Raw genomic sequence first — 12,734 nt, 5'->3', positions numbered from 1 at the left:
GGACAAAATCGTTTTGATACCCATGGTGCCCACTGTATCAAAGAGCATCCATACATATCTTATACTGATCTCCCTGGCACAGCTCTGGGAGGGAGGAAAATACCACCTCTGTGCAAGCGGTATTCTTTCCTCTGCCTCGGGTATCATTTTTCTTCCCACTGGGGCAATGAGGGTACTGCACGAAACCATAAGCTGCAGACCAGTTCTCCTCCCTTCCCTTTGGATCATGCAGGGGATTTGGCAGCTGGATTCGTTACCCTTAACATTTATCAGGCCTCAGGAAGGCTACAAAAGTGCTGAGGCTTTATGCAACAGAGTCCTGAATTACATTCTGTATTGTGACTAGGAAGAAATGTAAAATAAACAATATAATTTTATACTGTGCTTTGCGTGGCCCACAAATTACAGGAGGAGGAATTACATGAAGAACAATTCATCTCCGAGATTCCAATTATAGGTGTGGGGGGAAAACAATACATTTGTGAGAATCTGAAATGCAGAACAGTTGGCATATAGTTTTATTTTAAAATGATAAATATTTTCAGATCGAAGTGCAATTAGTAGTGAAAATGTCATGTAGTTTTACTACGTATGTTTGTTAATATGGCTGGCATAACTCATTTAGGAGATGCCTGCAGTGCAGAGTCCCATACTACATATATCATAACCAAAAATACAGTACTTACAAGTATATATAAAATGTACACAGAGACAACATTGCCAAACAGCCTTTTGGGACAGTCTAAAAGAATATCATTAATTTTTACTGTATACTTACACTTCTGGCTCAGTTCCAGCACTAGCTTTCTGTAAAAATCATTTCAAGTATAGAATTATGCTATTTGCTTGCAGCAACATCACAGGAACAGTAGTGAGCCATATGTTGCTACTTAGCAACTTAGTCTAAGTCCCAAAGCATGTACTGATTTGAAAATTGAACAGAAATGATAATTGTTGAGAGATGCTGTGAGGCAACTTGTCTTGGATTACCAAGCTATGCAGATGTTTGATGTTATATAGCAAAAGGAACAAAACTATATTTTTTCTGTCCAATGGCTGAGCTTTTATTTATGTTAGCCTAAAGGGGATAAATTGATTAAAACTCTTAAAATAATACAAGGTGATGTTTTTCTGGATATGAACATTTTGTAGTAAACAGAAAGAACTGAAGTGCAAAGTTCAGTTTTTTCAGGGAAATTGAAACATTTCTGATGTCTAAATTTTATTTTCTTCTGCAACACACATTATTTTATAACCCCCAAATTTCTTGAAATGCTGGATTCTAGGAAGAGTGAGAGGGAAAAGGCAAAGTGAGCAAAAGTAACTTCCCAGGGTTAGATCCAAAGCAAGGATGTGAGCATGTCAGCATGCATCAGGACCCCCAAAATCCTGCCTCTATAGTCACATAATCCTGAAGACAGCCTAGTAGAAACCCCTCGGTCTTTGGTGTTGTATACCATGACTCAGTCTGCCAACCCACCTCCCAAATAAGCTGTGTCAGACTCTGAAATTAGAAAATGATGCTCACGTCTGACTCAGTCAGCATGATCGGAGCTCGAATAAAAGTTTCTGATAGGACTGTGCATCTCCTAACATGTGGGATTCATATTTTAGTTAACAGATGTGCATCCATCAAGGAAAGTGGAGAAATGAATTCACGCCTCATTCTGACAGGATTCAAACCCTCATCTCTGATCTTGCAAGGGAACAGCCAAGTTTTTGGGGATGGAAGGGAGCCTGCACTCCTCTCACTAAAGTTATGCAACTGCAAGGCTCATGGGGACGGGGGCAAAATGGACACAGGAGAAAACTCCATGGATTAAGTGACTAGGCTTTCACTGGGGAGACAACATTTTCTGATCTCTTCTTATGGGATTACTTGTTTTCTATCTGGTAACAGCGAGTGGAAAATGAACAAACAGTCCTGAAAACAGGGACCAGAAAACACAGTCACATCCTTTCCTCTTCCTCTCCCTTCCCAGTAAACCATATAATCTGGCACGTTTTGTTTTCAGAACAACGAATACTGTACTCTGTCCAGTTTTAACAAGCAAATTGGCTGTTGAAATGGTAGTCAGTTCACCAATTTTGGGTGACCAACAAATGTTTATGCCAGAGATAGGAACAGTGCCCCATTACAATTGGTGAAGACCTCGCCAATACTGTAAATGGAGAGCTGCTTAGTTCCTCTGAGGAACAACTAACAGGTATCTACATCAGGAACAGGTTCAGGAAGGCTTCTCTCGCAGTCCCAGTTCTCACCTAAAAAGGAGAGAGGCCAGATTTCCAACACACTCATGGCTTCCTGTTCCTAGTGTGGTTGTTGCCTCCTTTTTAAATTACTGTTATTATTACAGGCTTCATCTATATTCACTTAAAAAATGCTGCAACAGTGTAAGCACCAGGAGAAAATCACAGTAAGGGAAAGGAGGGTGCAACAGCCCAAGGCTGACAGGGACAGGAGGCCATTTGACCAGAGTGCATTCGGTAATAACTTAAAATACTGTGCCTGGCAGTTGAACTACTTGTTGCCACATGGATCCCCAAGCAAAGGACAGAGTTTCGACACCTGTCTCTGGGTTTTGAACTCTACCTGGGAGCCAGATGCCCAAGAGCTTGGCTTTACCATAGCAAGACTCTAAGTCTGTAAGCCCTTTCTTGGTTCCAGCTCTTAGTAAGCATTCTGGGTTTTCTGTCATCTTTGAATTTGGAAATGTCACATTTGATAGATTTTTTTCTTGAAGACAAAATCATTTGCACTTAAAATATCTCGGCCTGGATCCTTTAAAGGTACCTTACTTCTGTTGAAACCAGTGAGTGTTAGATACATAAATATCTCTGTGGATCTGGGCCTTGTTAGCACATGTAGAAAGCGCATAAAAGATTAAAACTTATACTCTTAATTTTTCAATATGCCATTTAAATTATTTAAACTACATGCATACACAGTACAAAAATATCAACAGAAGAAAAATAATTCTGATGTATAATGTGGATTTGCAATTCTTTATTCAAAACTATTTAAGACAGACATAATGATTCTCTGAAAGGTAGCAGCTGCCTTATAACAGCAATCATTCACAGAGTTTGTATTTCTACTGTTTCAAACAAATTCAATTAGCCCTTGCACTTCAAAACCCTTAAGGCATAAATGAGATGATACTAGGCTGCTTTAATCTAATAGTAATACTAAAACTTGTCAGTACAGTTTTTGGATTAATGGTTAGAGAAAAATTAATAATATAATTTTTCATTTTTTAATCAAACAGTTCTATTCTAAACTACCTCTGGATCTTGGAGGGTTCTTAGCTGAATAAGTTCAATCACACACAAATCCAAAATGCAAAGTACAGTTGGTCTCCAAAGGTATTTCAGAATAACTTCAACAGAAGGCTGGGAAGCAACATGGTAGAACATTCTGAAGATGGTCTTTTTGATTGAACAATGTAACTCATCTCACACAACCTCCTGCTTCCCTGCCCCCAAATGGACCCGTGTACTACACATCATGAACCAACATGGCTATCTGAAAAACCCTACTTCATGAGGACACTTCGCTTTGAATGCACTGTCACTTTCCAAAGCTCTTGATTCCTAAATGACATCCTGCTCATCTACACACATTTGCTACGCATGCAAACTTTTTTCCCACCTAATGAGAGCTCTTCATACAGTCCTACTGGTCCTGTCAGAAGGAGCTATATCAGACTAGCCACTGCTGGGCCTGAGATATTGTATGACCTGGACCACATGTCTGATTAATCAGGGCAATTTCTGACACAATCTAACTGACCTGCACCACTATCACCATCACTTACTAATGTGGAATGAAACTGAACAAAACATATGAAGCAAATGAAAATTTCTCCCCTACGTATAGAAGTAGTTACAGGTAGACAACCCTATAATTTCAAAACTATCTTTGCTTTTCAAGAAGTCATTAAAATCTTTCATTCTTAGAAATCTGTAGTATCTTAGGGTTCAAATGGAAATGTGAAAGATTTCTAAACATATACCTAACAGATTTTAGTGTGTAGGATTCCCCAAAAGGGAAAGGACTCAAAAATTCCTGTAAAGAATCCACATCACATTAAACCTTTTGGGCTGCCAGCTACAAAAGACCAAGTCATTGCCTTAACCCCACTAATGGTGTAATACTGGCGACATTCCTCAGCCATAAGATTAGTGTTAAAAATGCAATTCTTCAACTACAACTGGCCTACGAGCGGTAATTAAAGCTATTTGTGACATGTGTAGCTTATAATGATTAACTTGTCTGCAGTCAGATAAACAAATAACCTGCACCTGTAAAGACTTTATTTCCTGAAGGTAAAACAACTGTTTAGAAAAGATCATGCTGGCAAAACAGCTGCTTGCATTCTGGAGAGGAAACAAGGTAGTATCTTTCAACAAACGCCAACTCTGGTGTTTTATCAGCTCTATCTCATTAACTGGAAACAAGGCTTAAATGCTTTGTTTATAAATTATGATTATTCCTGATTGCAGCAGTTACTGATAGTGCCACTCATTTGCAATGCAACTCTTTGAATTTGTTTAATTACAATTTGAAACAAGGCAGAGAAGATTAATTAACCCACCTGGCTGGCTGGCACATAGTCCTGGCTCGGCTCTGTCATACTCATATACATGTTCTCACCGTCAAACTGCAAAGGAAATAACAGTAAACATTCAGCAAACTTGAATATTTTTCAGCATTGACTGAAAAAAACAGTAGGCATAAAATAATATTACAGCCCGGTTTTAGAGACTTGTAATTGCGTGTGTGCATCTTGTCTTTGATGTTCCTGTTGTCATCCTTATTGACCCTGGATGTCAGTGATTTGGAGTAATTAGCGCTCTAGTAATTACAGCTAGCAAGCAAGAAATGAATGGTTTCCTTTCATCTGCAATCTGTTTTAAAACAAAATGGCTCATTTTGTGCACCATGTATACATATTGCTGTTGGTTGTAATGAAGTACTAAGTGAATTGCAGTTACTGAGAAAAGGAAGATGAGAATAGAAACTGCACTAAAATGCATCTTAATGGATTCCAACTTTAGCTTCTGAGCAGAACAAGAGTTGAAATTTCAAAACAAATTAAACTCCCTCCTATTGAAGTGTTTCTGTATCAGAAAGTAGGAAATACATTTCCAGACAGCTTTCAGACATCTGAACGTATGAAACCATATACCTCCTGACCGTATGGTGTAAGAGGATAGTTTGCTCAGTGTGCAGAGTAAACATTCATAATCAGAATCGCAAAAATACTCTTCCGTGAATGATAAATAACATTCCTGGAAATGTATACAAAGCTTTTTTGTTGTTGTTCCTTTTTCTCTCCTCTGCTGCAGCTAAGAAGTAACAGAAATGTAATAGAAAGGAGTTGGTTAAAATCTGACAGTCTAGGTGGAGAAAAACTCTCAGAATTGAAGCCTCATCCTGTTCCAACACAAAGAATTATAAAACTACTGATTTCTTACATAATCTGGAAAATGCCCCCCCACAACTCTCGTCACGCCCGCTCAAGTGGCAGTGCCAGCTGGGCAAATATAGTCCCAGTGTCCGCTCAGGAGGTAGGGAAAATCTTTTCAAGCCTTTCAAGTAGAAATGAACAACAGCAGGAATCCCCATCCCCAGTCATCAACCACAAATTTCCAGCTGTTACGAGGTCTGTTTGAAATAACTTTCACCTGACCCCTTCTGTGAATGCTTAGAGTAACATATTTTGGAAATGACCCATTATTTTTGATGATGTGGCGGCATTTTTAAAAAGTCCCCCACCACTGAGCTTGCTCTGCTCCTACAGAAGATGGCAGTGAAATATCCCATGGACATTTCTCAATCCGTGCTGAGCTCCTCGGGATGTTTTACCTGCAAGGTACAGTATATTCAACTAGACCAAGGTGGCAAAGTCAAACTGTGGCTTTGGCGGGTTTCTGTACCATTTTTCGCTGAGGCGGCTGAAAAGGTTTCAGCTTCCAGCTGTTTATCCTCTTTCTCTGCCAGAGGCTACCAAGGCTTGTAACAGCAGCGGTAGAAATGAACAAGTGCCAGCACCTGGCACAGCAATTGATGGTCTGCCCTTCCCAGCCAGCACTATTTAATAGACAGTCACAGCCTATCTGTCAGAAGTACTAGTTTCATGGGAGGTAAAGGATTATGCTACGGGCACAACTCTGCCATAGGGAATAGAATATTGCCAAAGTTTGATGGAATAGAGATAGTTGGATTAGATCTCAACAACAGGGATTTTTGGTTGCTTCATTATTATTTCTTGTTTACACCTGCCATTTCTTTCAGTTTTCTCATTCAAGAATGTTCTCATTTATCAGCATTCAAAGTAGAGTTTTAGAGAATTTTTTTTTTTAGTGTCTGGATTGTTTGCACACCGCAAAAAAAGGTCAATGCATTGTTTCTTCTACTCAGATGGACAGGTGAATTTCTGAAGAGAGATTTCACAGTCTGCAGCTGGAAACCAAGCGCTCCAGTGTAAGGCCTACAGGAGCTCAACTTATTCAGCTTGTCAGACGAAAGGTTGAAAGGTGCCTTGATCACTGCGATTGGTACTTACACCCTGGAAAGATATCTGATAGCAAGATGTCAGCCTTCCTGACAGTGGTATAATGAGATCTAGTGTTAAGAAATGGGAGTTAGAGAAATTTAGTTCTGAAATAAGATACAAGTTTCTACTTCGGAAGGTAATTAAGCATTATGTCAACAGCAAACTCATCATTTCTTGGACATTTAAAAATGAAGTTAGATATCTTTTTTCAGAAAAGATGAATTCCATATCATATTTATGAGAAATCCTATGGACAACATGGGATATGCTGGGTGATTATGGTAGTCCTATCTGCCCTGGAACCCGTGCCATGATTCCCTGAGTCTCCTATTTTGAATTTCCCTCGTTATTCTCATATATTTATTTGCTGCACTACCTTGCAAGCAATGCTATAATTCAAATATTATGTTGCATATGATTAGTTGCAAAGAACATGAAGAAATTTCCTTCCTTTTCTGCATACAGGCTAGGTTTATTTCAATTTATTTTGCCTTTCATAATGCCTGAGCCTGTGATTTAAGAATCTTTATGAAGTATGCTAGTCTTTCAGATAATTCCCTCTTTTGGATCTTTGGTCATCTGTCCTTGCTCCCAAGCTTGCAATCACCAAGTATGCATTCCCAGAAAAATTTCCCTAAGGTCATTTGTTCATCAATCTTGGAAATTTTCATCATTCTGTGTGTTATTGTGGGATCCTCTGCCTATCTGATCAGTGCCTTGCTACTAGTGGTGCCTCTGGCATCTATAGGATCTTGGATCTCAGCCTCTCCTGTTTGTTGCTTGTGGCCCTCTATTTAGCTCTGAAATGCTTTTGTTCTACCATGGTCTGTGGGCTTAATGTGAGCATGTATCAATGAAACTGAAAACTAAAAATATATCTAAAGTTAAACTTCCTGGCCTTTTGGCTTGGCCTTAAATGAGAAATGACCTTCTGCAACATTTTCAATGAATTTGTTAGGGTAAATTCTCGGAAAAATATATTGACGCATAATGTCTGTAAAATCTGAGTGACCTGTTAGCATCTAAAAATACCCAGCAGCTTTTTGATTTATTACTTAATTTCTTCAATATTTAAACACGGAGTTTAGTCACTGCAGCATTTAGCATCTGCTTGTTAGAAGTATGTGTAAGGTGTTGTGTAATAGGTTGTATAGTTCAATAAGATTTGACGCACTGTGTATTTTTTGTAGTGTTTATATTTGTGGGATGCGGACTGTAATGTATTAGCTGACACTAACACTGTTGCCATGTTAGTATTTGTACTATATCTACAGCTATATAAATTCTTATCTGCCCTCAGTCTAGGGCAGTGTGGTGCATGGCTTCTTGGCAGTTCCTAAGACTTCAGATGCGAGCCATAAACTTGAACGACAAAGCATATACACATGCACTTTCTACAGCAGGTATTGTCTGAAGATGCCTCCCTTAAGTTCTCAATGTTTACTGAAATGTTTATAAAAGAGTGAAATTATGATTTTTGTCTACCAAAATAAAACAAAATGTTTACTTCAGTGCTGAATTGTTTATTCACATCCCTTTTTCCAACTACCAAAGAAGTATGGAATACAGATGACTTACACATCCCACCCCAGCCAAAACCCCTTTACATAAGCCTTCAATAACAAGAAGTTCAGAGACACTGATGCAGCACATTGTATCTCTGCCCACTTTGCCCAAATGGGACTATCCCACATCGAAACAATAAACTGAGAAAAAAATACCAATTATTTGATCAACTGGAAGGTCCTACTGTTGGTTTTTTTCCACGTGTTATCAGAACCTTCCAAAACAAGTCCCTAAACCCCAGAAATGAATATTGAATCATTTCACCTTTTTAAACACTGCTTTGTAACACGCAGGCTCTGCAGCGTGGCATCTCTCAACAACTCTCCTTCAGGACAGCTTAACTCATGCTACGTCCACCTTGAATTGAGCTTTATAAGTGAGGTGATTTATGCAACAGCAGTTCAAGCAACCTATCCGGATCAGACAGCAAGTCAAAAGATCAGCAGATATGACCCAAAGATGCCTCCAACCACCAGATTTTTCCTCCAGGTTTTACTCCACGCCTTCAAAATTGTCTTATATTACTCATCATCCCCAGGTCTACAAGAACCTTGTATTCCCTAAACTTCTCTGGCTCTCACTGTGCTTGATTTCAAGCAAAGAAACTGCACAAGCATCACTTAACTTGTGGATGATTCATCCAAACAGAACAGACAAAACACAAAGGCAGGCAGTTAAATGAACTGTCTTTTATGAACCTATGTATGATGTATATATATCATATGACATTTCATCTAAAGCTTTCCCAATGTGTCTCCAAGATCCTTCAGTATCATTAAGGGAAGATTTCAAAATCTTTCATTTTAATCTATTAAAAGTGAATGCTAATACAATATTCTGATGTGTGATAATAACTACTCTTGACAACATTTCTTTTCATATTAAAGTGTAACTGCATGAGAAGTTTGGGTGAGAGCAAACTAAGAATATGACTGCATTGTAATATGAAAAGATATATAACTGGGAGCTGGTTTCAATATGTATTCAGAATTGCATCATATTCTTCATTTAAATGATTATTATAAACAAAACATGCAGGCAACACTATGGCATGGCCAGTTGGAATCTCCTTTAGAATAACCCTTTGTAAGACGAGTTATAATGTTCAGCAACCAACACGCACAAAATACCCAGGTGCTGTTATTAAATGCAATTTACTCATATAAGTTAGGAACATAATTACATAAACACTGGCTGACTGTTACTGATGCAAGAGCTACGGCAGAGTTCAGCACATGTCCAGAGTGGTAAGGCTGTTTCATCAGGCATGGATTTACCAAGGGATCCAAAGCTGGGTTTTGTCTCCCGTTAGCATGGCATCACATGAGAGTCATATGATGTAGTCATGGCCAGGGAGCCTGTTTTCATCTTCCCACTTAGGTTACAGCCAACTCTGCCAGCTTTTATAATAATGATTATGAAGTAGCAAAGCTTGCAAGAACCGTATTTTTTTATTCATCCTTTATGTGCTTCTTTAAATGAAAAACACCCTATCTTGACTATGTCACAAAGACATTATAATCAGGTTGCACTAAAGCAAATGGAGAACAAAATTTCTCATGGTGACACCAACTTAAAGAATCTTCATTATAGCCTACATAAACAGAAGAATTTGGAAGACAAAAAGGAAGGTGCAATAGGACAGAAAAAAAACAGGAGTTGAAAGCCAAAGAGGGTAACAGGAAACAAAACGTATTTGTATACTGCTAACTGTACGTGTGTATACAGTGATTATAAATGCAGAGACAGACCTGCATTAGCTTCATGTAGCTAGTTCAGATGACAACTGCCACAGGGATGCACAGGTTCAACACAGGCTTATAGCCTATGTCCTCCCATCCCCACAGGCGACCTTCTTCTATGCCAAGTCACTCTGTCTTCATCACCATGGTCACCTCTGCTATCTGGACTACAGGGATAATGAATTTTCACCCCTGTCTTTTATGTCTGTCTTCTTGCTACCTCAAACTTTGTTGTAGTTGAGAGAAGTAAGGGTTTATTTTGCTCCTTTTTGCTCCTTTTTCAACCACAGCTTTCAACTTCTAAGGGAATTGCATATTTGCTTTCTCTTTGTATGCACACATATATATGTATGTGTGTGTGTGTGTGCCCTAGGTTCTGCAGGCATAGTTATATTAGCTAAAAGAAAAAAAACCACAAGCACATGGATCTTTGAGCTTCTTCTAGTTCATGCTGAAGTGCAGCACAGAATGACAGTACTACATCTCGTCCAACTGCAGTGTAGGTAGGGAAGCATGATGAATACTAGCCCATATGGCTTTTGAGGCCAAAACAAGCTTGGGGCTGGGGTGTCGAGGGGGAGCAACTTTGGACACTGTTTTGTGCATAAATGTATCTCAATAGTGATATCCTGAAATGTAGAGATTAAAGGAGAAGCAGCAAGGGGAGAGATGATCAAATTGGTGAAAGTTGCTGCACTTAATAAGTTCAGCTTCTGGGTAAAGCTTCTTGGACTCGACATCCCAATTTCTTCAAAGGATGTTACAGATCTTCAAAGCCTGCGCTATTAATCACATAATCTAAATACAAATTTCTCTCATCTTAGATTGGAACTGGAAGCTAGATTTAAATTTAAACTTTAGCTATACCTTTTAACCATACTTTATCTTGCTCTGACGGTGCCCCAACACAATTTGTTGTGTTTCATTTCAAGAAAACATTGCAATAATATTGTGTAAAAATATTATTTATTTCTAGTCATTTAGTGATTTTAGTGCTTAGAGCTTATAGATATCATTTGTAACTTACATTATCTAAAAGCCACTAATCCTGAAAAAGCTTTCAAACTAGGTAATTTTGTTTATTTTAAACCAAATGCCAAGAGTGGACATTGTCTCAGGTTGCTCAATGACAAACAAAGTGATGCTTTATTTTACTCAGAGCTGCTGAAATGAGACTAAAATAATGATGGGATACAACATAAATCATCAAATGGCTATGCTAAAGAAACACTTGATCTTGTTACAGCAACCATTAAAGATAAAAACAGAGATGCTCTGTAAACATTATTACACGATGGAAAATCCCTTTCTTGACACAGTTTGGCAGAGCAGTGTCTGTATTCAATTGAAACTCCATTTTGTCTCTTGAACTCCATTTTGTATGCTGTACTGAACACTTGTTTAAATTTGCCCAAGATGGGTTACAGTAATGCATTCCAGACAGGCATCCTTCCTGGGAAAGGGGCTTGACACCTTGCTGAAGGACTATCACAGGAAAATTGTCAAAAAAAATCTAGTACTATCAACTTTGATTGTCTCTGTTCTGCTGTCTTCCCTCTCTCCTTCCAGGACTGTTTTTCAAAAGAGGAGAATACTGGAAGAGTATGAGATTGGGTGAAAATGCCTGAATGGAGCACCATGTCAAAAAGAAGTCAAATTTCTTTGCAGAGATGGATGTCCCTGTAAGGCCAAAGGAAGGCGACTACTGCAGACTGGCAGGACATGGAGACGTCCTGTCCCACCTGGAACACTAAGAGCCCTCCAGGTCACAGAAAGTTTGACGTGCCAAGCATTAGAGAGGAGATGGCATGTCTCAGGATTATTATTGTTACTCATTTTAATTCTGTAACTGTTTTTCAAGAGTAAAGTATTAGGAAATTCCTTTATGAATCCTGTGCTTTCATTTTCTTACATGTCGTCCAAACAGTCTAAACCAGGCATATGCGGTAGGATGTGTTTAATTAATCCAAATATGATGATGTGTGGGGTAGGCATGTTGGAGCTGGGATGGAATCTGCCCCGGTCTCGATGGCTCCCCGGAAAGTGGGAGCAAGCCATGAGGTGGGTGGGCACTGGCAGCGAGCCCCAGAGTGGGAAGCGAGGGTGCCGCTTTGCAAGGAAATGCTGTCAGACATCTCCTATGCTTACAGCCAGAAACAGCGATGAGACTCTCTCTGCCTACAGTGTCCAACTTTGATACATTCAGTGCTTGGATCACAGCACAATAGGGCTTGCACACTAGCACTGCGCTGTGCCTTTTCTACTGCCCAGCTTTCAAAGCGGACATGTTTTGAAAATACTCTGCTTGTTTCTCCTAGAATGAGACCATTTTTGTCTTATTTTCCATTTGTAACACATACCATTGCTTCAAAAAGTATAGGCCGTGCTGTCAAAGTTTTCTTTCAGATTTTTATCCTCGTGCCATAAATACCCAACCCACCAGACCTTCCACCATTGCATTCTCCAAACTCACTCACTGTTTATTGCTTTCGTTACAAGAAAGGGGAGGAACCGGAGGGTTTGCCAAATACGTTCTCAAAGGTGGCAAGCTGGATGAATATCTAAATACACACTGGTAGTTAAAACCTGAATGATGGCACTACAGCATTTGTGTTTTTCCTGCACTTAATAGAGGTTAATGTGGAACTGGAGAGGAGGTGAAGGGGGGTGTTTAGCTTCCCGCTTGGAGCCTGCATGTGTCAATGCCTGACAGAGCCTTGAAGTTGTTAGCCTGCATGCAGAGAGCTAGCTGAATGAGGTTACAGTGCTGAGCACAGCGGGCTAATAGAAGTAGGATCAGACTGATAGGAGGAGTGGCAGAGTCCACGCACAGCAGAGTGTATCAAAGACAGCCCAGGGGAGA

The 12,734-nt window shown here is 39.4% G+C and overlaps 1 protein-coding gene across 7 annotated transcripts in view; it reads right to left on the bottom strand.

Annotated features, from left to right (window-relative positions):
* LOC104639538 (thymocyte selection-associated high mobility group box protein TOX) overlaps positions 1–12,734 on the bottom strand; it is a 314,557-nt gene that overhangs the window by 198,331 nt on the left and 103,492 nt on the right. For all 7 annotated transcript variants that reach the window (XR_012833817.1, XM_075744040.1, XM_075744037.1 and 4 more), the window contains exon 2: positions 4,599–4,664. Coding sequence is in view for 6 of the 7 variants with exons in the window: in XM_075744040.1 (XP_075600155.1) it covers positions 4,599–4,664 (66 nt within the window). In the remaining variant the exon portion in view is untranslated. The remainder of the gene's footprint in view (positions 1–4,598; positions 4,665–12,734) is intronic.

The sequence above is a fragment of the Balearica regulorum genome, chromosome 2 (assembly GCF_011004875.1).
Source record: "Balearica regulorum gibbericeps isolate bBalReg1 chromosome 2, bBalReg1.pri, whole genome shotgun sequence".
NCBI lineage: Eukaryota > Metazoa > Chordata > Aves > Gruiformes > Gruidae > Balearica > Balearica regulorum.
Note: the sequence above shows the minus strand (reverse complement) of the source record. Positions and strands in the feature narration are given on the sequence as shown.